Source organism: Castor canadensis, chromosome 1 (genome assembly GCF_047511655.1).
Source record: "Castor canadensis chromosome 1, mCasCan1.hap1v2, whole genome shotgun sequence".
Classification (NCBI taxonomy): domain Eukaryota; kingdom Metazoa; phylum Chordata; class Mammalia; order Rodentia; family Castoridae; genus Castor; species Castor canadensis.
This window is the reverse complement of record NC_133386.1, coordinates 21,400,707-21,427,390: the sequence shown is the minus strand read 5'-3', so window position 1 is coordinate 21,427,390 and position 26,684 is coordinate 21,400,707. Positions and strand designations below refer to the sequence as shown.

Sequence of the window (26,684 nt, the reverse complement as noted above, 5' to 3'; positions counted from 1 at the left end):
ATTAATATACTTGCTAGCTGTGATTTAAAAAAAAAAGGCCACTTAACATTGAGCCCCATCAGAAGTTCTGGAAGCAGAGTAACTGTCCCACCCTTGTACAGAAACCTCGGTGCGTGCTTCCTCAGTATGCTTGACGAGTTTCAAGGATAATGTAATAGAACTTGGAGGGCTTCAGAGAAAATTGTGTAACCTCATCAGGGATTACAAGAATCCCAGAATAAGCTAAAGATTATATTAACTGGAAAATCCCAAAAGGTCTTAAATAAGGTAAATGTATGTATTAAGCAAATCCTAAAAAAACCTACAACTATAAAACATCCCCTATGATATTTGAAATAAGAATTTGTAGAAGAAAACACAATTGTTTCCTCACGAAAGGGAAGCAGCAATAACAAAAACAGTATTTACCTCAAAGCTGAACTTTTATTTTTAAAAGATTGCTATATTATATACTCTTCATGTGCAAGATTTACTGTATCTTTCCTCTGATAATGACCTCGTTTGTCAGTTGAGCTCTGTCAATAGGAGAAATGGTAACATATTCCCTCTGCTCAACGGACATTAACCATTTTGTTTGTTTCTTAAAGCAACTTAAAGCAAAGAAATGAAAGAGCCAGCCATTATGACTGCTTGCTTTCATTGCATCCTCCCAGATGGGAATGTTCTCAAATCACAACATTTTTGTACTACATAAGGAAATTCAGGATTAACTTTATTTCAATTAAGTCCTCATTTTCATTAAAAAAAAAAAATCACACTTTGTGCTGGTGGTTATTATTGTAATCCCACTTCTTGGGAGACAGATTGGGAGGCTCATGGTTTGAGGCCAGCCTGGAAAAAAAGTTAGTGAGACTCCATCTCAACCAATAAAAAGCTGTGTATGGTGGAGCATGCCTGCCAATACCAGCTGTGGGAGAGGCACGGATAGGAGGACTGTGGTTCAGGCTGGCCCTGGCAAAAATACAAGGCCCTATTCAAAAAGTAATTAAAACAAAAAGGGGAGGGTCTATCTGAAGCAGTAGGTCTGCTTGGCAAGTGTGAGGCCCTGAGTTCAAACTCTAGTACTGCCAAAATATAAAAACAAATTAATCCATCAGGTTTCTTGGCCCAGGGTTATGAGCGCTTGTGCATAGAGCCCCCGAGGTTCAATCTCCCAGCTCCTCAAAAAAAAAAAAAGAAAGAAAGAAAAAACTAAGGCAAAGGGAAGTAGATAATTGATCACACTTTTTAATGGAAAGACTTCCCCACAACAGAAGGTACTATATTTGGGTGTGAAAAAATAGGGTAGCTTACTTAACTATGATGAAACAGACAAGCATCTTTTGAAAAATAAAGCAAGCCCTACACGATCTTGATAATACAATGTTAGGAAAAAATGATTTTTATGTTTAAAGTATTAAAGCTGAGATTGTCTTATAAGATATATATACTAATACATATTAATAATTCAGAGTTGATTTTCTAGGGTAAACTACAAAATGAAACTGACATAAGTAATGTCAATATGTTGCACTTTTCAGTGAAATGTATACATTGAGGTGCACACATCATAGTATACAACTCAATGAATTCTCATGAAGTAAACCCGTTTATGTAAACATCATTTCATCGACTGCACCATATACATGTATATATGCATGTACATACATATATACATACCATTGTGTAGATATATATGTATATATATCAAATATACACCAAATTCAGGTTATTCATCATACTTATCAATTATTAAGATCAAGCATTCATTTATTTGTGTTCATATTTTTAAGAAACTTGGAATTTAATAGGGTTTTATGGTAGGGTGTAATTCAACTGTCAGGGAGTAGTAGTTTAAGAAATTATTGATGTTTTTGACCTTTTCACCTTTTGTATATTTTGAACACCTCACTTCGCAGTGACTCTTGAAATATGGGAGAGGTAGGCATCTCCGGAGTTTTAGGTGGAAGAGGACCAAGAGGACCTACACTTGGTGCCTTCACACAGACCCACATTTATTTACATCCGTTGGCCAACCTGAAGCCATTAATGTTGGTTTTGTCGTTGTTAAAAGGAAGATTATTTTTAAAAAGAGATATCATAGCGGATATCTACACAGTGCTGCACTACTGCAAACAGTGTAAGGAAGGAACTAACTTTAAAGAAACAAATTTTGCTGAATTAAGCACCGTGACTAAGTACTTTAGTGCTGCTTCTCCCAGACCTACAGGATCATTTGACAGTGAACCTTTTCAGTTAAAGGGGAGCATTCTGATACCCAGAGTTCTCCACTGCCCTGAGGGGTGCAGGTCTCTCAGCCCCTGGGGTGTGGCTGGGCTCGACTGGGGGGGCTCCCCCCTGCTCCCTGCGCCTTAGTCCTCCCCTCCTTCCCTCCCTATCGCCCAGGCCCCCCCTTTTCTCCCCGTGACCCCTGACCCCAGCTAATCTGCATAGAGGAATGACAGGCATCCGCTGGGCTGGATCGGCCGCTCCGGCTGCGGCCGGCCGGGCTGGGAGACCCGCGCGGGGGAGAAGGTGAGGGGACCCGGCCAGGAGATGGACGCCGGGCGAGGCGCGTGGGAGCGGACCCATGACCGAAGAACCCCCGGAGCCGCGTGATCGCCGGCGCTGGCCCTGCGACCCCAGCCATGGGCCAGACCTCAGTGTCCACGCTGTCCCCGCAGCCCGGCAGCGGTGAGTCCGGGCGCGCTGCGCTCCCGCGCGGCTGCGCTGGCCGCGGGCCCCGGGCCGGGCTGGGGACGCGGTGGCTCCCTCGGTCCCGCCAAGTCCCCGGAGGAGCCCGAGCCAGCGCTCGCCAAACTCTTTGTCGTGGAAAGTGGAATGTCTTTGGGGGATCAGGCCGGTTTTACCTTAAAGGCACAGGCCCCGATTTCTCTGCGACATGCCCGGGGCTCTGGGTTTTGGCCAAATGACTTCGGAGCCAGAAACTTACGAGAAACGCCATTTGCGCATTACTGTGTTTTTAAAGAGGCGAAACTTAGAGAGCCGGAGAAACGCGCCAACAGGTTTTTCTGTATTTACGCTTGGCTTCGGAACAGACTAGAGCTGAATTCTTTCAAGCTTGTCAACTGATTTATGGTTTGTTATTTGGAGAAGTGCTGATTGCCTGCTATCCTGGCAAGCCACTCAATATTTAATAAGTACTAAAATGCGTAATTGTTTCAAATGATTCTTGTTTGTGTTAGCGACAGAAACTATAAAGTTTAGGAAAACATCTCACGAACCTAGTTTTTAAGGGCTAAAGTTCGTTTTATGGAGCTATAATGTCCCCCCCCCCCCATTTTCTTTAAAAAAAAGAAAAAGGAAGGAAGGTAGCCTGGCATTTCCCAGTTGTTATAAGGATAAACAACTGTTCCATGTGACTGGATAATGAAATTAATTTGCACAGCATTATTTTGATATCTTTTCCATCAGTGATTTAAAGAAAAACCTGAAAAGAGCATGTTTGTCGTTGATGGGCGATTGACTTTTTAAATTGTGCGAGGATCAACAGGATCTTGCTGAGAGGAAGTGACAGAGCACAGAGGAAGGTTTTTCCTCTGCTCCAGGACGTCTAGCTAGATAGCATTCTGTAACTCATCTCCCCACCTCATGGGTCTGCTTCTGATGCAGAAGCCCTGTTGAGGCTCATGCTACAGAAGAATGAGAGAGTCCAAAACTGTTACACCTTCCTTATCTGAGGATGGCGTAGTTACAGTGCCCTGGACAGCAAAGGACCTCACACTGACAACCTGTGAGGGATTGTTTTGTGGGGTGTTCATTAGGGTCTTAAAGTTTATAAACTATTCGAGGTAAATAAGATTTGAATTCCTTTGTCTTACTTCAGAGCAAGGTGCTATCTTTCATTCCAAGCAAGAGTTCTATTTTTATGTTTCTGAACTGACAAAGATAGAATTAAATTACTCCAATACAGTAGGCACTAGGAAGTAGTGTCCTGCATTTGGTTCTTTTGTCACAAAATAGTATTAGAGTGAACAGTGGAAAAGTGAATTTGCATTTACAAAAACCAAAGAATATTACATAAAGGAAGTCTAACAAGCAAGTAGAATCCTAAAATGTAACTGTCTTACCTCTTACCCAGTACAGCAAGAAATACCCAGAGTGCTTTAAATCCAAATAAAATGGCCAATCATATGGAGCGATTGTGCAATCTATTTGGATAAAAAGTGAGGTATTTCAGAGAACTAGCTCACAGCATGACAGTATCCATAAATTGCAGCTCTTTGGTTTAATGGATTAAAAGCTTGTGTAAATTGAAATAACCAATCCATACATCATTAATGGAGGCTTTTGGTTTTCTTTTGTTTTTTACGGAATGGTAGTGGTCTTGACTTAAGTTATGATGCTGGAGGAGTGGAGCAATTTTGTCGTGGTACCCACTCAGCATCTCTTTTAGAAGTACTCCATTTCCCAGAAGTTTCACCACCAGATCCTAAATGAAAACAAAAGCAAAATAACATTTGGTCAGTTTTGTATTGATGTCAGTATTCTTCCCTGAGTCCGAGAGTGTCCAACGGGCTCCAAGTATTCCATGTCACTCCTTGATAGCTGTTTACCCTGGCTTCCCAGGTGGTGTGAGATCTCTGTTCTGTTTGATGTCAGCATCTACTGCTGGTTGTTTAAGTCTGGAGCAGCCACTAGGGATTGTGGTGCTAAAGATGATTTTCATCTTAAGTGCTTAAAGGAGGAAAAGATGTTGACGCTGAGGAGTCAATAGCACAGAGCCTAATAGTTTGTACTTATCACTCAATTTGAGCTTCTGTAAAAATCTGTATTGTCGCCAGAAGTTAGCTTGCTTCTCCCTGTTTTGACTTCGAGCTCTCCTGAGTCTTTCAGCTTAAGTTTTCATCTATTTCTCTGGGATCTAGGGGGACTAGTAATAGTGATTTCTTAAAATAAGCCATTAGACCCCTGTGTCTTTTTAAAAAAATAACTTTATTGACATGAACCATGTACCATAGAATTTGCTCATTGGAAGTGGACAGCTCATTATTTAAATATATTCATAGTGTTGTGCAACCATTAATCCCTCCCCACCCTACTCACTCGCCCCTCCACCTTAATAAACACAAATCTACTTTGTATCTCTATACATTGGCCTACTCAGAACACCTCATGTAAATGGAATCATACAATCTGTGGTTTTATGAGTGACTTCTCACAGTTGGCATGTTTTTAAGGGGTCATCTATGTTGTAACATGTATCAGTATTTCATTGCCAAATAATAGACCATTATATGAGTAAACCATATTTTATTTATCCATTTGTCAGGGTTATCTCTAGTGTTTTAGCTCTTATGAATAATGCTGCTCTGAGTTATATGTAAAACTCATTGGTGAGAATGTATTTTTATTTCTCTTGGCTGTGTAAGGAGGAGTGGAATTGCTAGGTCAAAATGATAGATAGGTAATTCCATATTTAACCTTTTACGGAACTGCTGTTTTCCAGAGGGGCTAGCTGCACAATGTCACTTGCCCTCCAGCAGTGTGGGAGGGTGCCAATTGCTTCTGATTCTTGCCTCACACTTGTTACTGTCTGGGGGTTTTTTTGTTTGTTTTGTTTTGTTACGATTGCTCTTGTGGATATTGATTTGCTTTTTTCTAATGATGGCAGGCATCTTTCTGTGTGCTTTTTGGCCACTTTTGTACCTTCTTTGGAAAATAAATTTTTATTCCGAGGCTTTGCCTAATTTTAATTGGTAATTTGACTTCCAATGGTTGAGTTTTAAGAGTTCTTTATATACCAGATGTGAGTGCCTTACCAAATACATGATTTGTAAATATTTTCTCCCATTCTCTGAGTTCTCTTTGCAACTTGATAGTTATGATTTGAAGCTCAGAATTTTAAAGTTTTAAGGATGTTATCTATTTTTTTATTTTGTTGTTGGTTTTTGGTGTCATAGCTAAGAAACCATTGCCTAACCAAAGCCAAGGAAATTTATGCTTATAGAACTCTTAGAAAGTTCTACAGCTCTTACACTTAGGTCATAAGACATTTTCAGTTACTGCTTGTTCCTGATACAATGTAAGGTTTCAACTTCATTCTTTTTCATTTGGATATCCAGTTGTCCAAGCACCATCTGATGCAAAGATGATTGTCTCCTCCCTTGCAGTGTCTTGGCACTGTTGTGGAAAATTAATTGACTCTGTATGTAAGGGTTTATTTGTGGATTCTTAGTTCTATTCTATTGTGTATTTTCATGTCAGTTTTGAAACTGAGAAGTACGGTCTTCTTAGTTTATTCTTTTTCATGATTCTTTTGCCATTCTGTCTGCCTTATATTTCCATACAAATTTGAATCAGTCTGTCAGTTTCTACAAAAAAGCTAAGTGAAATTTTGATGGGGATTGTGTTGAACCTGTAGTTCAATTTTAGCAATATTGCCATCTGAACAATTAGAAATCATTCAATTCATGGACAAAGATGTCTTTTCATTTATTTAAATCTTTTCAGATTGCTTTCTATAGTTTTGTAGTTTTCAGTGTATAGGTCTTGTCCCTAATTATTTTGCTTTCAATGGTACTGTGAATGCATTTCTATTTTTGTCAGTACTAGGGAGTTAAAACTCAGGGCTTCACGCTTGCTAGGCAGGTGCTCTACCACTTGAGCCACACCTCCAGCCCTGAATTTATGTTCTTACTTTATTTTCAGAATGTCCATCACTGATGCTTAGAAGTGCAAATATTGATTTTTGTATATTGATGTTGTATCTTGCAACCTTGCTGAACTAGTTTTGTTTTTATTCCTAATAGTTTTTAGTGGATTACTTATTATTTTTTATTTATAAGATAACACTGTCTTCAAAATCCATGTATAAGTTCTTGTGCAGAGAAAGAAAATTTTACTTCTTCTTTTACAAGTTTGAAGGATGTTTATTTCTTCCTTATCTAATAGCCCTGCCTAGAAATTTCAGTCCAATGTAAACAGGTGTAGCCTGAGTGAATATGTTGTCTTATTTTTGGTCTAAGGGGGAAAACAGTGAACCCTTCACCATTAAGCTTAATGTTACCTGTGGATTTGTCATAGAATACCCTTTGTCAAAAAGATTCCTATTTCTAGTTTGCAAGTATCTTTATCATGGGATTGTATTTTGTCACAGGCTTTTCTTCCTCTTTTAAGATGGTCATGTGTTTTTGTTTTTCCTTCTGTTAATATGATGTGTGACGTTAATTGATGTTGGGATATTAAATTAAACCAACCTTGCATTCCTGGGTTAAATTCCACAGGAGTGTGGTATATAATCCTACTTATACAATGCTGGATTAGGTTTGCTAGTGTTTTATTGAGGATTGAATCCATTATTTCTAAGCACAGGCTAAGTAGGTATGCCCCCAAAGACAGTGTACTCTGGTATCCTCTGGTCTCATGCCCATCGCCAAACACAGGACATGCTAGAATGAACACAGGAAGTGCTTGTTGAATATATGAATGAATCAACAAATATTCTCAGTGACCAGTTTCACTACTTTAAGCCAGTGCTTGTATGAATGAAAGATATGTACTAGTTTTTGTCTTTTTTTTAACTTCAAAATTTTGTTACTCTGGCTCTGTTGTCTGAAGGGCAGTATTTGAACCTAGTAACTATTTCTTCTAGTCATTTTCAACCCCACCTCATTCCCTGTGGGCCACAGACCTGCTGTTGGCTTCTTTGCCTCAGCCTTTTGTTGAAAGGTCAGACAAGGTCCCCATTTTTAGGAGACAAGGAAACAAGTGAATAAAGTATGCAGAATCATACTAGATTGCAATAGAATCTATATCTGTATGTGTTTCTAGGTTTCAGGTTGTTTTGAAGTCTTTGTTTATCTATTCCTTGTAAACTAGGCATATAAAGAAATCCTAAAGTCAAAGGTAGTTTGTTTTCTTTAATGAAAATAATATGTACATATTCAAAGGTCAAGTATTACAGGATGATTTGGAATAGAAGTGAGCCTAGCTTCTCCTAGACTCCCATTCCCACTTTCTAATTATTGTCCAGCCTGAGCATTTTTCATTTCTCACAGTTTTAATTCTGTGTCTTTATTAAAACATAAATATGACATATTACACTTACAGCTCTGTTTTGAATTTTTCAAGTAAGATGGCTTGAAAAATATGTCCATTGATTTCTTTAATTCTATAGACAAACAATATTTCAGTATGCTAATATCAAAGTTTCCTTTAAAAGAATTGCATATTTTTTATATTTTATGCTTGTATTTTTCTATCATTTCTTAGCTCTTTTTGCATGAGTGTACCATTATGAACAATGCTGAAGATAACATCATTGTCTAAACATCTTGAGCTAAATGTACCAGTAAAATCCTAACAGTGGAATTTCTAGGCCAAAAGGTTTATGTGTTTTATTTTGATAGACTTTGTCAAATTATTCCCAATGAGGCTATCACACTGTAGCTACTCACTGGATAAGAATTGTTATTTTTCTGTTTTCTCTCACAGTACTGCATGTCAGGTTCTCTCTTAGCCTACATGGTGCTTTGTGAGAAATAGAAGTCACTCCTATGTGAAAGGCACTTGGTCTAACAAGTGGAACAGAAGACCAAGTTTGTCCCTTGCCTGGGGGTCCTTGTCCAGTGCAGATTCTGCACAAGTGAACATGACCACAATGCTGTGCACAAATAATTTTTAATCATTGTAAACCCCTCTGTAAAACCTGACATCTCATTTCGATTGTGAATGAAGTAGGGCATTTGTAGTTCTTTTTATCTTATTTGCCTGTTGTAGTCTTTGGTTATTTTTATGGTTTCCTAAAGATTTGTATGTGAAGATGATATACTTATTTGATTTGTCTGCAAATATTTTTCCATGTTTGTCTTGCACTGTAAGTTTGTTTACAGTATTTTTCACATAACAATTTAAATTTTTATGGAGTATAATTGATTAATCCTTTTCCTTTCTTACAAATTAGGGTTATTAAGAAACATGATTTTCTCTGCTGTTTTTTTCATATTTGAATATTTGGTCTCTATAATTTATTCTGGCTTAAGATGAAAAGATTTGGTGTTATAAAAATTTTTAACTTCTGCATAGCAGAAAAAAAATCCAGAACAACAAAAAACCAAGTATACCCCATAGTTGCCAATTGAAAAGGGAAATCATAAAATTGAAACATTTACATTACTTATAGAAAATGATTAATATTCTTAATGTAGTAAGACCTCTTAAAAGTCAGTAAGAAAATGATAAACACCCAGACAGAAAAACAAGTAAAGACCATGAACAGGCATTTTTTTCAAATATCTAATGTTTACAACTGTAAACTCATGATGTGCCAAGAGCTATTCTCAACACTTTATTGGAATTAACTTTTGAATCCTCACAACCTCCATATGGTGTAACAAGTACTTATGTTCCTGTTTTATAGATAAGGAAAACTGAAACACTAGATTTAAGTAATTTGACTGTGTTACTTGATCAACAAAGATATGTAAGTGGCCAATTGTTATATGAAAATTTAAGTAACAAGTGAAAAAAATAGATGCATTGATCACTTCTGAATTAAGCCAAGATTAAAATGAATGACTCCCAGGAAAAGAATGTCTTGTGGCAATTTAAATTGGTTCAAGCTGACAGGAGAGCAGTTTAGCAATATATATGAAAAACCTTACAAGGTACATACACTCAGGTGTAGGGGTTAACTCATAGAAAACAATTAGTTGCATGCTAGTACAATGTTTATCAGAGCCAAAATTTGGAAATAACATAGTATTCAAATGTCAGGAGATTGAATTAATTGAGATATAGGCATATAATAATCAATTTAAGGAGGATGTAAAAACACTTTCAGAAGGTGATTTTTGTGATAAACAACATCAAATGTAAAAAAAAAATAGATTTCAAACTAATACGATTGCATGTAAGGGATTGTGACAGTCATGGCTTTCTCCTGCTTTGGATGTAATCAAAGCCAAGAATTCCATACCCAATGTCCACCTGGACTCAACTGGAATTTCAGCCCTGAGCTTTCTTATGACTCTTAGGTTTTCCCAGCTTCATGACCTCTGGGCTTTAAGTTCAATGGCTGCTTTTCTGCCACTTCCACTTTTTTTTTGTCTTGAGACTCTAATGATGAAAACAAAAACACAGGACCTAATATAGCCATCTCGCTTAAGGTTGAATTCAAGGTCTCACTTTTAAAGATAAAAAAATGAGCAGAATTTCAAACATCTACTTCTCTTTGGTTTACAGCCCATCAGGTCTGGTCAATGAGTAACATCACAAGTAGTTTTAGCCTAAATTTATTTTACCTTCAGCAGCCTAAAAACATAAAAATCAATGGGCAAGTCAGACTTCACCTTTCGCCTACTTAATGCAGTAGGAAAGAAGATAAACCTGGATTTAAGTCCTATAATTAAGCTTCTTTAGTTCTAATAGGGGAAAAAGTCCCCATGTGTTTTCTTTTTTGGGGGACCTTTAGTGTAACTGCTAGTCTCTGTTCTTGGGAGAAAAGATTAATATTTACTGAAGACTCAGCTGATATAAAAATGATATTGAGGTAAAAATAGTCTTAAGAAAATAAACACTTCTCCCCTCCCATCCCCCATCTGAAGTAGGGGAACAAAAAACAAATACCACAGTACTCTACAAGGGAATGGGCAAATAACATTACTTACCATTATCATTTCTATTTATAAACTAACCCTCCATTTATTTTCATTTCAAGGGGCTGGATATTTTTATTCCTATAAACTTTATGGCAAGTCTAACACTGCAGCCCTTAACGGTAAGGAAATTCGGGTTGCCAGAGGGGGACAGAAATGCTGTTTTGCTGTGGAGTATCCTGGAAAGCTGTGCTGATGTACACTTGGTGGGTGGACCCCTGCAAACCACCTTGTTTTATGAGGGGTAGTAAGAGGAGAAAAGAACGTCCCCTTTTGCAACAAGGAGCTCCTAACCAACGTCATTATCAGTAAAGTGTTACACCCAGCTGTAGGGGAGGCTCAAAATTCCACCTGGACTTTGTCCCCAAGGTCAGAACCTAGAGGATAGTGGGAAAGGGGTGGAGGAAGACTGGAGATGCAGGCAGTGGAACCACTTAGATGTATTTTATCAAATCTAAGAAACCAATTACAGTATTGCTTTGCTTCTGGGGAACACATCTTCCTGCTTGTTGCCGGACCCTTGGTACCCATGGGTCTATGGTGCCTAGGAACCCGCCATTGAGAGAAAACCGCGCATGCTCGGAATGCAGAGTTCAGTCCCCTTACTGCAGATACTTGATGCGTTTTCCCCCAGCTTCTGCTAAACACACACTGCCTTTCAACACATCTAAAATTTTCACTGGATCTCTTAAAGCTACGCACATTCACTTTTACCTTGTTTTTTTTGGGGGGGACACCATTTGTTTTTAGGGAAGCATATTTCCACAAAAGTAACAGCAGGGAAATAGCAGATCACACAACAATTTGAACACAACTGATGTTAATACTTCCCGCGTAACGCCCAGGGGAATTTACTTTTTTTTGTTCTTGAAATTTCATTTGATTCTTTTCTTTGGGTGGTACTGGGATTTGAACTCAGGACTTTGTGCTTCCTAAGTAGGCACTCTACTACTTGAGCCACCCCCCAGTCATGCCTTGGTTTATTTTTATGTTTTTGCCCAGGTCTGGCCTTGGATCAAGATCTTCCTACCTATGCCTCTTGTGTAGCTGAGAGCACAAATATGAATCAGCACATCTGGCTTTTTTGTCAAGATGGGGGTCTTCCTAACTTTTTGTTCAAGGTGGCCTCAAACTATAATCCTCCCAAGTAGCTGGGTTTCCAGGTGTGAGCCACTATGCCCAGCCTGATTATTTAGTTATTTGCACTGCACTTGGTCAAAAACCACGTGTATTAAATCTGTGAGTAAGGTGGGCTTACTACATAGGTTTTATAGGGACAGGACCAAGAGACAGGCTGCAGGAATCCACTACGGTGAAAAGAACACCTGGTTCTAGGGGCAGTGACAGGAGAAATGAGAGTAAAGTGTCACCCAGATTTGTGCCAGCATCTTTGATCTCTCCTTGCACTCCTGGTTCAGATATGCAAATTCTTACCTGACAGGTTCACTTGACTACTTCGTGGGTAACTCAGAGACAATATATCTAAACCAGTGGCTCAATTTTGTACCCTAAAGAATACTTTTTGCATTTCACCAAATGTTACTCCCAGCCACTCACTCATGGTAGCCAGAAGTCTACCCGTCACCCCTTGGTTTTCCCTTTTCTCTCCTCAATCCATCAACATGTCCTCTTCATTTTTCCTCCAAAATCTATCTCCAGAGCCCTCTTCTGTCTATACTGCTACCAGCCAAGCCCTGGCCATCTATTGCCTGGACAGCTGCAGTGGGTTCCAGCTGGTCGCCTGCTTGGGTTCATACCCTTCTGCAATTCATTTTCTGCACAACAGCTAAAGTAATTTTTTAAAGCATAAATCATGTCACTCCCTAACTCAAAACCTTCCTGTCTTCCCATTGCACTTCGAATGAAATCCAGATTTCACAGTCTGGCGCTCCAGGCTCTACATGATCCTACACGATCCCCACCACCTCTGTGTGACCTCCTTTCCCACAGCTTTGTCCCAGGTCCTCTGTCTGGTGCTGCTGGCTCTGCTTTGCTCAGTCCTCAAAGCCTGGCTTGCTCCTGCCTGGGGATCTTTGCAGTGTTGGAGGTGCTCTTCCTCCGCCCCTTGGTTCAGTTCCAGCATTGTCCCTCGTAGAGCCCTTCCCTGCTGTCACTTTTCAGAACAGAATAGCCTACCTCGAGTCCTGGCTCTGGCTCCCTGGTAGCAATCACCACTCAGATTGTCTTGATGGTGTTTACTTGTCCATTGTCTCCTTTTGCTAGAGCATAGCTTCCCCAGCCAAGGGACATCATCTGTCTTGTTCACCCATGTATCTACTTTTTCCTACCTGATACAAAACTCTTGGTTGAATAAATGTGTATCTCTACTTGGCCAGGTCATCTGTTAATGGTAGCACTCAGGAAATGTTCAAGAAATGCGTAGTCGTTTCAACTGATTCTTTAGCATTTCCTTCCCATCCCTAAATAGTGTGCTTTCATTGCTACTTACTGATTGCTCAGCTCTACACGTTATCCTCTGCCCTCGCAGTATGGAAACTGGCAATGTGGTTCCCTTTCCCTCCCTGCCCGACCCCAATCACAGCTTTCCTGTCCTCCATTTCCTCACTTTCCCATACTGCTCGTGTCGTTTGGATTAGCTCCCTCCCAAGTCCGGAGAACTGTACAAAAGTTACCTTGGGGTAAACCATGACTACTTCTACTTTCCTGATAGCTTTTGTTTCTCCTTCTGGCCTTCGTATTTGCTGCCTGGTGTCCTGTGCATTTATCTTCACACCTTTCCCCAGTTTTGTAAATCTCTTCTCAGTATATTCAAGCACTTGAACCTGAGCTTTTCTTCCAGTTTCATCTTAGGAGGTTTAGCGATAGTCTTTGCCCTCTTCCCATTTGGACTGGATTTTCTGTAATCCTGCTGCCCAGCTGTTGCCTTGGGATCTCTTGGCATCATGACTTGGGGTTCCTTCCACTTCCTTCTTCTGTGGCTTCTCCAGATTGCTGGATCCCATTTTTTTTTTTCCTGGATCTATTCCCTTATTTTGGCAGGGTGCACAGGCCACAATTTGAGAAAGGCTCATGGGGCATATATTTTTTTGAGTCCTTGTATTAGAAAGTGCCTTTCCTCTGGCTTCATGCTTGGGTGATGCTTGGCTGGGTCAGAAGGTAGCAAAACAAACTTACTGTAATAAGCACAAACACCCGCCATCACTTACAATTTATCATGATTACCATTTTCCCCTTATGTAGAAAGACTTATTTTTTCTTTTTAGCAAATAGCTTTTTAACTCATTCCAAAAGACTTTCTTGGACGATTGTCACACAAGATCTCAACTTTGACCTGGTTTGTTGCAATGGCCTAAAACACATTTTATGAAAAGTTTAACAGTTTTATGGGTAAGTAGACTAATTTTAAAAATATGTTTATCGTGATAATTATGTACTGACATTTTTAAAAAGGGTCACATTTAAGGTCTGTGTAGGATAATTGCAACTTTCTATGCTTCTGTGCTTTTATTTTAAAGGTTCATTATCTTTTCAGAGTATAGGTACTGATGGGATTTGGGGGTGTTCGAATTAAGGGGTGACATTTCACAAACTTGCCCAAGTATGATTGTTACTAGTGTGCTTTGACAAAAACATTGGTTTCTGAATTTCATATTTTTGATCAGCAAAATCAAAATCTTTTGGAGAGGGGGTCTCAGATTCTGAATTTTCAGTGAGCATTCCAGAAGATTCTTAAAGTAAGATACATCCTCCAGAAAATAAGTATGTAGATTAGCAGTAAAGAGGTGGCTTCTGGTGAAATTTTCTCTTCACTAAGAATGTATCATTCTCTTGAGTTAAAGTTGCTGTCTAGTTCAGAGACTCTGATGTCCTTTACCCAATGCCCTGTTGAATTTGGCCATTACTGTTTACTGTCCATGAGCTAGTACCTCCATTTTCAAGTTTAGTTTTGAGTTTCCAGCAGGATCTCATTGCCAGAAAACTTTTTGCTTATATACATTTTGTTAATATTGTAAGCAGAGAAATGATTACTTTCTCATAACAACCAGGTTTGTACTACACGTGTTCAGTCTAAAATAAAGAAGACTGGCCCCTCTGCTAGGGAAAAGCCAGGGTCTCAACTCATCACCTTTTCAAAAGGCCTCAGTGAGCTCCATCTGAGGCTGCTGCCTACTGACTGCTTCATACAGGAGCCAAAGTCAGAAAACAGGTGAGTGGGAGGAACTGTAACAAAGATTTTAGTAGAATACATTTTGAGCCTTTTTCCTTTTTGGAAATGTGGGCAGCGTTTTCTGAAAACTCCAAAAGGAAGCAATCATTTATTTAAAAGTTCTTTTCATATGTTCCTTTTTGGGCAGTGTTTGGCTTTTTATTTTCTCTTCTTTTTGTACTTGGGGGTCTTTCTTTTTCAATTTTATGCCTATTTACAGTACAGTGCCCAGGGTGAAGTAAATTCCATCCAGCCTTAATTGGGATCTCACAAAAGCTTTCTTGAGGGAGTTTTTAGCCTCCCTGTGGAAGGCCACTGTTCGTTATCCATGGTGTTCTGAGGGTGTGCAGAACAGAGCCTGGACTTCCTTGTACAAGTTTTCTGACAACAGCCAGGTAGCTAACAGGATGGAGGGAGCAGCCTCCCTGCTCCATCCAGACTTGTTCTTACCAATTGCATCTTCTCAAGGGATTTTGTGTTTTTCAAATGTCTTCTGCATCTGTGAAGTTAACTTGTGCTGACCCACCAACCTGTTTATGGAAGAGCCGGGTGAGGATGGAAAGTTGGGATAAAGCAGGACACATGAACTGAGCCCAGTCCCTGGGTTCCTGTCGGCCTGATTAAGCTGCACTTCATTTTCCAAAGGCTTCTAAGGCGGGATTGTATACATGTGTGCATGGCTAGTGTTCTCTCCCTTGGAAAGTATTTGACTGCCAGATTTTTTTTTAAAGCAAACATGAAAAGAGTAAAATCAAACAGGAGATTTAAAGAAGAGTTTTGAGCTGTATGCTTTTTAAAAACTGAATCCCCTCAGTCATTTAATTGTAGAATGTCAGAACACATGCATACTTCATTTTACAAACAAGGATGTTTTAGTTTATAAATCCATTTAAAGTGTTCATGGCAGGGCCTTTAAAAGACCTTTGTTTTTCTCTCCTTTGAGTGGACTGAGGTAGAGGGGAGGTTGGAAGCCATGTGGCATTTTCCTTTTATCTTCAACAAATTAATAAATCACTTTACAGACAACAGTCTGTACTAGTCTAGTAGGGCTGTGATAACAAAAATATCATATCCTGGGTGGCTTAAACAACAGAAATCTACCTTCTTACAGTTCTGGAGGCTGGAAGTCCAAGATCAAGGTGTCAGCAGAGTTAGTTTCTGCTGAAGGCCTCTCTTCTTGGTCCTCCCTTCTTGTAGATGTCCACCTTCTCTCTGTGTTGTCACATGGTCATCTCTCTGCACAAATATCTAAGTCCAAATTTCTTCTTCTTAGGACACTGGTCACATTGGGTGACCTCATTTTACCCTAATTACTTTTTCAAAGGCCCAATATCCAAGTACTGTAACATTCTAAGGTCTTGGGTGCTAGGACAACAATATATGAACTTGGGGGAGAACATAATTTAGCCCATAGGAATGTTCTTAAAACCAGTGTACAAAACCATGATCCATTAGCAAGATCCTGGAGATACAGTAGATCCATTATCTTCTTTCTGTCTTCTTTAATTTCATTCCTTAACATATTCCAGCCTTGTCCCCCTCCTTGTCCCCAACAATGTCATGCATTCAGTACATGAGTTGAGTAGGAAGGTGCACTGAAGGTGGATTTCAGCAATGGAAATTAACCAGTGTCACTAGACAATGCTACTTAGGAAATTAAGCTTGAGATATAAAGAATAGGTGAGATGAGGCAAGGTGCAGTGACTCATGTCTATAATTCTAGCTCCTTAGAGGTGGAGATTGGGAGGATTATGGTTCAAGGCCAGCCTGAGCAAAAAGTTCTTGAGACCCCATCTCAACCAGTGGCTGGACATGGTGGTGGATTATGGTTCAAGGCCAGCCTGAGCAAAAAGTTCTTGAGACCCCATCTCAACCAGTGGCTGGACATGGTGGCATGTGCCTGTCATGTCATCTGTGTGGGAAGAATAAATAAGAAGATCACAGTCCATGCTGGCCTGGGCCAAAAGCAAGATCCTATCTCAAAAATAACCAATGTGAAAAGGGCTGGGGGTGTGGCTCAAGTGGTAGAGTGCCTGCATATGTTCCTTTTTGGGCAGTGTTTGGCTTTTTATTTTCTCAACTCCCAGTACTGGCAAGAAAAAACAACCATATCAAAAAAAAAACCTGAATGCATCAGGTGAAATTAGAAAATGCATGTGAACGTCATGCTTCAGTCATAATTGTGTACAAGATAATGACCACCGTCTTGTGATTCAAGCACCAAAATGATAATGCTGAGAAGAAAACCAAAAGATGCTTATCAAAATTCCAGTTCGAGAGCCTGGAGGATTGGCTCAAGCAATAGAGTGCCTGCCTAGCAAGTGCTAGGCCCTGAGTTCAAACCTCGGTACCACAAAAAAAAAATAAATAAATAAGATTCCAATCCCAGCCAGGCACTGGTGGCACATGGCTGTAATCCTAACTACTTGGGAGGCTGAGATTGGGAGAATCATGGTTGGAGGCTAGTCCAGGCAAGTAGTTCATGAGTCCCTCCCCCCCCAACTCCAGAATAATCACAGCAAAATGGACTAGAGGTATAGCTCAAGTGGCAGAGTACCTGCTTTGCAAGTATGAAGCCTGGAGTTAAAATCCCAATCCTACCAAAGACAAATTCCAGTGCCACCATGGTCAGAAACTATATAGGGGTACCACCTGTTTGGTTTTGTAATTTTTGAGGTCCCTGAATGCAAAGCACTCTATTTAGAGAAAGCTTGGTCCCAAACATCAGTAGTATATATCTTTCCTTTTCTGTGTTTCATTTTTCTTACTCTGTATGTCTTCATTGTCTTAGGTGTGTTTGATACCCAACAGAGTGACATGTTTCTTCACAATGAGCTGTTAAAATAAAAAAGAAAATGAATAGGGATGTTAGAGAAAGATGGTGTTTAAATACCTGTCAGAATAAGAATGCTCTTGCCAGAAAAGGTAGCAGACCCACTAAGACAAGTTGGTAATTCAAAGATGATTCATGTGTGACTGATTGCATTTGTGTTCTGGTGATACTCATTGTAATCCTGGGCTTTGTTGTTTTGTTTTTCGCAGTGCTGGGGATCAAACTCAGGGCCTCACACATCCTAAGCAAGCACTCTATGACTGAGCCACATCCCCAAGACTTGGTTGTACATATTGTAAAACACCTACCAGACTTTCCTTGATGGCTTCCTATCTGTTGTGAAATTTCATAGAAACTCATAACTGAGTAGTTTGTGCACTACTTTATGTCAAAGGGAATGAAGACAGTGCTTTGAGAGCTCAAGACTTTTAGGTTCAAACCTCTTTATTTTAAATAGAACCTGTCCTTCAAGGCATTTCAGCCCAAAAGTAAGATGTAGGTGCAGCAGAGTGTAACAATTCTCATTGTAAAAGGATTCAGTACTCTCCAATAACCTCAGAAATGATTTAATTTTATAGGCATCTCTTGGACCAGGAGTTTCCTAGAATTAAATTAGACCTTGAGATTGCTGAGATGCGAAGTATTCCCAAAAGTCACAAGCTGGACCCAGTTCTTTGGGATCCTGATTTGGTTCCATATACTGATGAGGTGGACGTTGAGAGTGTGCAGAAACTCTTAGCCAAACCTCCACGCCTGTTAGTTGCAACTCTGTCACTTTTGTCTTTCAAAGCCTATTGCAGATTAGAATACACTGAGTCCTCATTCTAAGAAAGGTTAAAGGCCACAGAACATTGGGGTTCTTCCAAGAGTGAGAACACTTCACTTGGATCCAAGACCTTATTTCAGATTCAAAACTCAGTATCTGTGTTTCTAAGCAGCTCTAAACCCACTGAGTATACAGCATGAGCAAAGTTCACTCTCCCAAGCTAAAAAAAATTATGGACAGGAAGGACCATTGAACTTTAATGGTGGTAGACATGCCCAAGAAATATTGTGGGAATTTCAACCCTTTATGAATCCTGTGATGGATGAATCTGTGAAGATAGCAGCCAGTGGGCAACAGAACAATGTTAGAATGGTGGAAGTATGAAGAACTAATACCATTATGCGGGAAGTCCTGGAATGAGTTTAAATAATGGGCGCTCAGCAGAGAAATCCTTATCCTCTCTCCAAAGGGCCTGTTTGGAGAGATCTTATGTATGATGCCTAAAAATCAAAACCAAAAGAAAAAACAGCAAAAGCAATTTGGATATAGTTCCAATTTAGTTTGATAATTTGCCTTTTCTATTTCTTTATCATGAAACTATGGAATAAAAATTGAGTCATATACATTTTCATATTAAACTTCCTTTAAATGAATTTTTGTAATAGTTAAAAAAACAAAACCTAATATTGCAAGACCTAAAAGTGAAGTTGTACTATATATGATGGAAATAACTGTAAAAATCTAAATAATAATTACTGCTGGCTTTGCCTCGCCAGTCCAATCTTATTATTGCTAGATACTCTAGTCTGAGGGACAGAGAGAAAGAGCACAAGGTTCCTGTTAGATGTTAAAAGGAAAGACACAGAATAAACCACTTTGATGATGATTTCTTAGTTCTTATAACCAAGAACCCTTATGGACATAGTCACATATGTTGAACTTAAAGGTAGTCCGAACATAGTGCCTGGAGTTGATGGACTCATGAAACAGAGGGTTTTTTCTTTGTATTTTGACAGTAGGCATAGTTGGAAATGAGAGTGAAATGCAACTTCCTATGTTTGGCAGTTGTAGCGACACATAAAGTGCAGGCTTTTAAAAAACCCGAAGCAACAACAGCTTGTACCTGACTAGATAGAGACAGTCGCTAATCAGATTTTTAGCATGATTCACTAAGTATATTAACCAATGAGGCAACCAGTTTTTTGAATAAAATAGTTAATAGCTTGTTTTGTCTTGTTTTTTTTCTTACTTTTTAATTTTTTGCAGTCACAAGCGTAAAAATTAATTCAGTGACTTTCCAGCTGGTGGGAGATAGAATGAATTCTCTCTTTTATAGGTGATGTCAAACTCATTTGGTTTATTTCTTTAATATAGAGCATTTTCAGTATTGGGTAATGCTGTTCTTCTGTGTTAGTTGGTCTAAGCAACTCCCAGCAATTGTTAAGACCAGTGGAGAAATGCAGGTAATCTATTTTGGGTGGGAGTCTATTTTATAGGGTGTTTTTGTTTTCCTGGAGACTTCTAGAAAATATTTTTCAAAGGAATTTCACTTCTCCAGTTATTCTGGATCATGAATTTTTATTTCACAAAAACCTTCTATGGACCCTTTTCCACTTGCTTCATTTATTATCTCTATTAACGCTAGCCATAACCCATCCTATGGGTGAGGAAGAGACCCCAAAGGTTTGAATTACTTGACTAAGGTTAATAGCCAGGAAATAAAGGATCAGATTATTAAATTCAAAGGCACTGGAAGCTCATAGTTTTCCTCTGCAGTACTCACAGGTCTGTGTTTATACTAAAAGTGACTATTTCTTATTTTTTAAGCATACAAAGAATCATACTGGGGAGCCAAGTAGCTAAAGAATTAATCAAAACAGACCACTTTCTGACTTCTCTGGAAGCTTGGGTGTGGAGCCATGTAAGTGTCAGCCCTCTCTCCATTTGTTTTTGCCTCCCTTGGAAGACTGGTCCAACAGGACATACATGATTCTCAGTTGAAGGATGAGATAAGAAAGGTGGTGTGTTCTGTTGAGATTGGCACAAAGACTTGTTGCTGTTTGCCATTCTTACACAACGATTTGTAGTCATTAAACATGTCACATTATATAGTCAATTATGTGCCACCACAACACTAGGCTGTGACACCAAGTAGTCCTACCTTGGAGCCCTACAGATGCTCAAATAATGAAATTAAGTATTGATACATAGTTAAGCATTCACAATAATGTTATCATCAAAGAATTTGATTTCAGGTCAAAAATACAGTTTTATAGTTTTCTACACAGCTTCCTAGTTTCTGAAGAGATTTAAGTTCTTACGTATGCTGCCTAAAAATCAAAACAAAAAGAAAGAAAAGAAATTGAAAAAAAAAAAAAAACCCAGCATTTGGATAGAGTTCCAACTTAGTTAGATAATTTGTCTTTTCTATTTCTTTACCATGGAGTTAAATTGTCTATCTGACTCCTCCAGTTAGGAAAAAGAAGGTGAGGAAAAGAATCTGAGATGTTCACTATGAGTATTCAGAGAAAGAAAGAGCTGTCAATGGAGTGGGTGTGGAGTTGCTCTTGAAAAAAATCCATGTTTGCCACTCATCACTATGGAGAAATAGAAACTCCTAAAGGGATTATTTCACATATAAATTCTTCCAGCTGTTTTTCAATTATTTGTCTTTGATGAAGTGTCTGTAAATCCCCTCATAAGCAGCAGTTAAGTGTTCACTCACCTGAAAAAAAAGTGTGTCAGCCAGGGCTGTGCCATACTCATGGGTGTAAATCATCCTTCCTGCTGACTTTGATAGTTCCTCAATTTTAAACGTTAGTGTTTGTTATATTATCTTTCAAAATATTTGGACTTCTACCGGAAGGCACTGTTGGAAACAATTTCCTCTGTGTGAAAAATATAAAGACCTGCTACAATAAATCATAGCCTAGTTAGGCCAGGCCCTGTAAATTATTTGCCACACAGTTACCATGACTTAGGCATTCATTTTGTAGATACTAAATAGGACCTTCGGTGACATAGGTACAGCACAGTGCCATCACCAGGATGAAAATCAATTTGATCCGTCTCTTCTTGGGACTCCTAATCTAGTGCTGAGGATGAGATTTTTCTTCATCAAGAAGTAATCTTTTTTCCCCTACTTAATAAGAACACCAATGGAAACATATTTTTATGGGGGCCGAGCATGGTGGTGCACATCTATAATCCCAGCTAGGGGGAAGGTGGAGGTAGGAGGATTATGGTCCAAGGTAGCCAAGGCAAAAGTGCAAGACCTTATCTCAAAAATAAACTGGAGCAAAAAGAGCTAGAGGTGCATCTCAAGTGTTAGAGTGCTTGCCTATCAAGTGCAAGACCCTGAGTTCAAATCCCCAGTACCATGCCCCAGAATTTTATTTATGGCTTCTGGGAAAGTCAGTGAATGGCAGCTAGCTACTTTTTAAGTTCAGTTTCAGGCTTTTTTCCATCACTCTAGTATGTATTCAGTGTTCCTTCAGTACTGGAAATATTAATAAGAATGGTATGAGAGAAGAATGTTGGAATGAGCTGTTTGGCTGGATGGTGCCCAGATCAGATTCTCAGGCTTTCCCTGTGGCATTATACCCAGGTCCTGCTGGTAGGACTCATTTTTTGGAATGTGTGTTTAACATACGTCATTTTAAAGAAAAAAACCAAAATAGAATGTCTTGCAAATGGGATATCCTCCACGACTATGTTGGAGAGAAAACTGAAAAAATCAACACTAAAGGCATCATTATTATAAAATTATTTTCAAAGCTAGTGAGATTGTTTCTCTCTCAAGAGAATTTGGTGTACAAACTGGGGAACATTAATCCCTTGCTTTTCAGGGTGTTTTCAATGGCTTCCTGCTGAATTTGAACAGGACCTTTCCACCTGTTCAAATGTGATGAAACCAGACTAAAACTGCGAAGGCCTTGAGCAATTTCACCCTGTGTTTTAGCTCATAATTTGGAGACCATTCTGTGTCATCCCTGTTTTGTGAACTAATGCTCAGCTGCATCTGTGTAAACCCTGTCCCGCTGTCTGCATCTCACACTGTAAGTCTATATGGGGATGAATGTCCACTTGCCTCATGTCATCTTCCCTCATTGACTGCAAATCCCCTAACAGCAGAGAACTACCCTTGTCTGCTAACCATCACAGCCTCTTTTCTATAGCAGAGGCTATACAAATTGTGACTGAATGCTTCCATTCAATAGTAACCACATTCTTCCACATCCTCACCTTTTCCTGGACTTCTTCTTCCTCTTGCCTGGTTTATCTGAAACCTGGCTTTCCCTGGCAGCACCACTTCCTAGATAAAGCTCTGTCTTTCTTTACCCCTGTTCCACAAGTGGCATTGACATTCCTCTAGCTTCCCATGCTGTCTTCCAACCATCTTGTTCTAAGATGGTGGACATCCTCATTTGTAATGCACGCCATCCTGCTCTGTGTTCCTGTGCGTGTCATTGCTGCTTACTTCCTAGGCACAGTCATTTCCTCATATTCACCAGATGAAGTTCAGACTCTCCCTTTCCACCCTACATCTTGCTGTTGCCCAAGGGAATCGGGACTCCATAAGGTCCCCGTGTGACTGGTCTGGCATCCTGACTGGTACAGTTCTGCAGCCCCTCTCTGTTGCATCCTCAACCTTTCCGCCCCCCTCAGGCTTCTTGTCCTCTGCCTATAAACATGCTTGAGTGTCCTTCACACTTTGTGAATTTAAAACAAACAGCAAACAAAACCTTTTCTTGTAGTTGATGAAACTCATTGCCAAAATTTCAAGGTTCCTTGTTGCGCAAAGCCCATGTGCTCCTAATGTAACTGTTTTTCTAAGTTTACCTCTGGCCCTCCACAGCTGCTGTTGTTTGGAAGACTCCACCAAACTCAACTCCAACTTCTCGCTAGTTTGTCAGTAATGCATTTCTGACTGTCTGTTGGACATCTTCCCCTGAATGTCCTGCCAACACCTGAAGTTCATGGTGTCTAAACACAAGCTAAGGGTTTTCCCCCCAAGTCTTCTCTCCTCTTGACATGTCACCACACCCTGTAGAGGTTCGGGCAATGGAGCGCTCTGTGACTTCTCCAGGCAGTTCCTCCGATGTGTCTCTTCTTCCCCCACTGTGTCCCTCGGATCCATCCATCATTCTCAATCCTTTTCCACTGCTCCTTTCCAAGTCCAGATGCCTGGGTTGTTCCAGTCATCTCTTCACTGAAGAACAGGATATAAATCTGGTACCTTGGGGACTGCATATGACTAACTGACATAAATTCTCTTCTGTAGGACCTACCTCCCAGCATCCTGCTTTCCACTGCATATACCTGCAGATTTCATCTCTGCCCTGGGGAGATAGTCTAGGATTCTATGTGTGGCCAGCTTTGGGGATTTGGTGTGACTTCCAAGGGCCGTTGAATGCACACACAGGATTAGTCACATTCTATATAGATTCCCTGGGTTCCTTCTTTTCCACCAGCCTTTTGACTTGAAAATAGTGGCCCAGATTAAATGTGCTGCTTTAATAGTATTTCTGTTCCATTCATTGTCTTTGGGAAATTTTTCATAATTTTGTCTGAGGTGAAGTTTAGCCACTTACTTTAAAATGGCAGTATTTCACTGGATTTTATTTTATAATTTACATATAAGGCCTGCTAGCTTCTCCCCTAAAGTTTCATCTACCTGTGTATGTTCTACATATAGTGATTATCTCATCAAGGAAATTTTCTCTCACTTGCATTTCCACTAGGAGTATGCAGACTTTTTCTTCCTTTTCACAAGCACAGCACACCCTCCACACACCCCAGACTCTGGGAACTTATATGAGAGATGACAGCATCTCAGGGGAGCAAGGTAAGAGATTGGTTGGTTCCCTTAATTTTTATCCCATTCACAAACTTCCTGCTATTCTATGCAGAGCCCTCATCTCTGGCTATAGAGACAACCCTTTGCTTATAGTGATAGTATTGATGTTCATAACTTAAAATGCTTTTGTTTTCATTAAAATTGATTTCCTATTTACAAAGCCACCTCTTTCCTCCTTGATCAGAGTTTCTTTAATCCCCGACATGAGTAACTTTATTTAATCTGTTAAATATCCTGTAGCAAGTCTAGGGCATGTCGTTCATGTCAGTGAATCAGGATGTCATACAGCTGCACAAACATACTCATTGTTCAGGCCTTTTGGCCACAAGTTTCAACTCTGGAATTCCTTGTCAGTGTTCACAGGCAGATGCAAGTCTTTAGTAGCTGCTCCCTTTGGGGGTTTAAAAAGAATGGCTGCCTCTGTTAGAAAAACAAGTTGAAAAATTGATAGTATTAAACTTCTAAAATTCGTATTATGGTAAATAAGGCTTCTGTACAAAGAAATGATGATAGCTAATATAAAGTGAAGCGTACACTCTGCCTGTAGCCAGCGTGAGATTAGCTGAGGTGACACTGGACATTGTTTTAGAGCAAACAGTACCTGTTGCAACTCTTTGGGCAAGTGGATAGGGATAAAAACGAGTTACTATTCCTTAGACTTTATGTCTTTCCTTCTCCTAACTTAGAGATCTGCTCCCAGCCACAACTCTCCTCTCCGTTTTATACAAAGCACTATGTGGACCTGCTGTGTGATCTTGGACAAAGTTGCTGCTCCCTCTCTGGACTTCAACTTCCTCATGTAGAAAATGGGACTACACAAATAAGCACCTACTTCACAGAGCTGTGCTGATGAGTAGAGCAGCAAGAGAGAGCAGGTTTCCATGTGATCTGTGAGTGTTATACTCAGCACAAAGCAATAGGAAGAATCAGAGAATTATTGACACTGGAACAGTACCTAGAGATCATTTAACCTAGTTTTCTAATTTCAGCACTGAAAAATTGGGATTCTTGCTTGGGGTCACAGGTCTGGTTAAGTAACAGAGTTTGGTCTATTCACCTCTCTTCTTGGCTCACAGTTCACTCTTCCAGTTGGGTGAGAAAAATCCAGAATGATAACCTTGATTTATGGCCGTTCCCAATTGTGCAATGTCTGCTTTGCTTTCTGTTTTATAGTCTTACTGCTGCTTTAGAGCTACTAGAAGAGCTCCTGGCTCTCCTAGATGCCACTCTTGTCTCTGCCATTAGTTGACTAGTTGGGAAACTACATAGCCTTCTTGAGGCTCAGCCTTCTTCTATACAGGGCTTTAACGAATATTGGGACTCCCATGTTAAACATGACCGTTGTTCTCATAATCCATAGTGGTAGAATCCAGTGCTTTTGGAACTGCATTGCTCACAGGAAATAAAGCAGCTTCTTCCACTTTTAATCTTACTTCCCAGAGCTTCAAATTTAGTTTGGCTTCGGGACAGCCTCAAAAGATGGTAGAAAGGCAGGTTAGCCTGCCCAGAAACCTGGTCAGGGAAAAGTAATATTATGTGCATCGTGCATTTCTCAGGTAAAGAAAGTGGTTGGGATCCTTTCTTGAGAGAAGAGGTGTGCCTAAAGCTCATTGTTTGCAAGCACTCTTAACTCCTGAGGTCTTGCTCAGGTGGCATGTTTCGGTTTTATAAATAGATAGCTTTGATGTGAAATGCTCAAATAACATTAGCTCCACAGGTGAATCTCACAGATTTTCAGTGAAAGAAAGACGCCAAAGAGTACATTGTAAGATGATTCCACACTCTTAAAGCAGAGATAAAATAAGTCAGCAGTGATGGAAGACTAGTTATTTGGGGGCAAGAGAGGGAAAAGGTAGTACTGGGAAGAGGTATAAAGAGCCTTCTGGAGCCTAAAATTGTTGTGTGCCTTGGTCTGCCTGGAGATCGTATGTACAAAATCACTGTGTGCATGACATGATGTGTATCACGCATTTCATGTGTGTATTTTACCTCAAAAATACCTGCATGGTATACCTCTAAATTTTTTCTTAAAAATGGTCCATAGTATTAGGTTTTTGTTGCTTTGCTTTGTTTTGTTTTTTGAGACAGAGTCTCATTATGTAGCCCAGGGTGACCTGCAACTCTCTCCATAGGCCCAGGTTGATGGTCTCGAACTCACAATCCTTCTGCCTCTGCTTCCAGGGGACTGGGATTACATGTATTTGCTACCATGCTTAGCATGGTAGCTATGATAGTGGGATACACTGATCTTATCCCAAGTCCCTTTAGATAACTTGATAGTTTATATCAGGTGTAGGAAGAATGGAAATTGGCAAATTGAGAGGCAAGTTTGAATAGCAGCATGATAAGAGGAGTTTCCTCCAGAGGGATGAAGTTTCCTTCATTATACTGTGTTACAATAATGATTTTTTTTTTTTGCATCTTATTATTTTTTTGTTAAATTTAATTTCACTTCTTGT

General features: G+C 39.7%; 1 protein-coding gene across 5 annotated transcripts in view; it reads left to right on the top strand.

The window, feature by feature from the left end:
- The window catches only part of Phactr2 (phosphatase and actin regulator 2), a 258,646-nt gene that overhangs the window by 135,765 nt on the left and 96,197 nt on the right, over positions 1-26,684 (top strand). The window contains exon 1 of one of the 5 annotated variants that reach the window (XM_074072878.1): positions 2,429-2,673. The exons of 3 other annotated variants lie outside the window; for them this stretch is intronic. In XM_074072878.1, coding sequence (XP_073928979.1) covers positions 2,628-2,673 — 46 coding nt within the window. In that variant the 5' untranslated portion in view covers positions 2,429-2,627. Of the gene's footprint in view, positions 1-2,428; positions 2,674-26,684 lie in introns of those variants that run through there. One more of the 5 variants, XM_020182565.2, reaches the window with a different exon arrangement.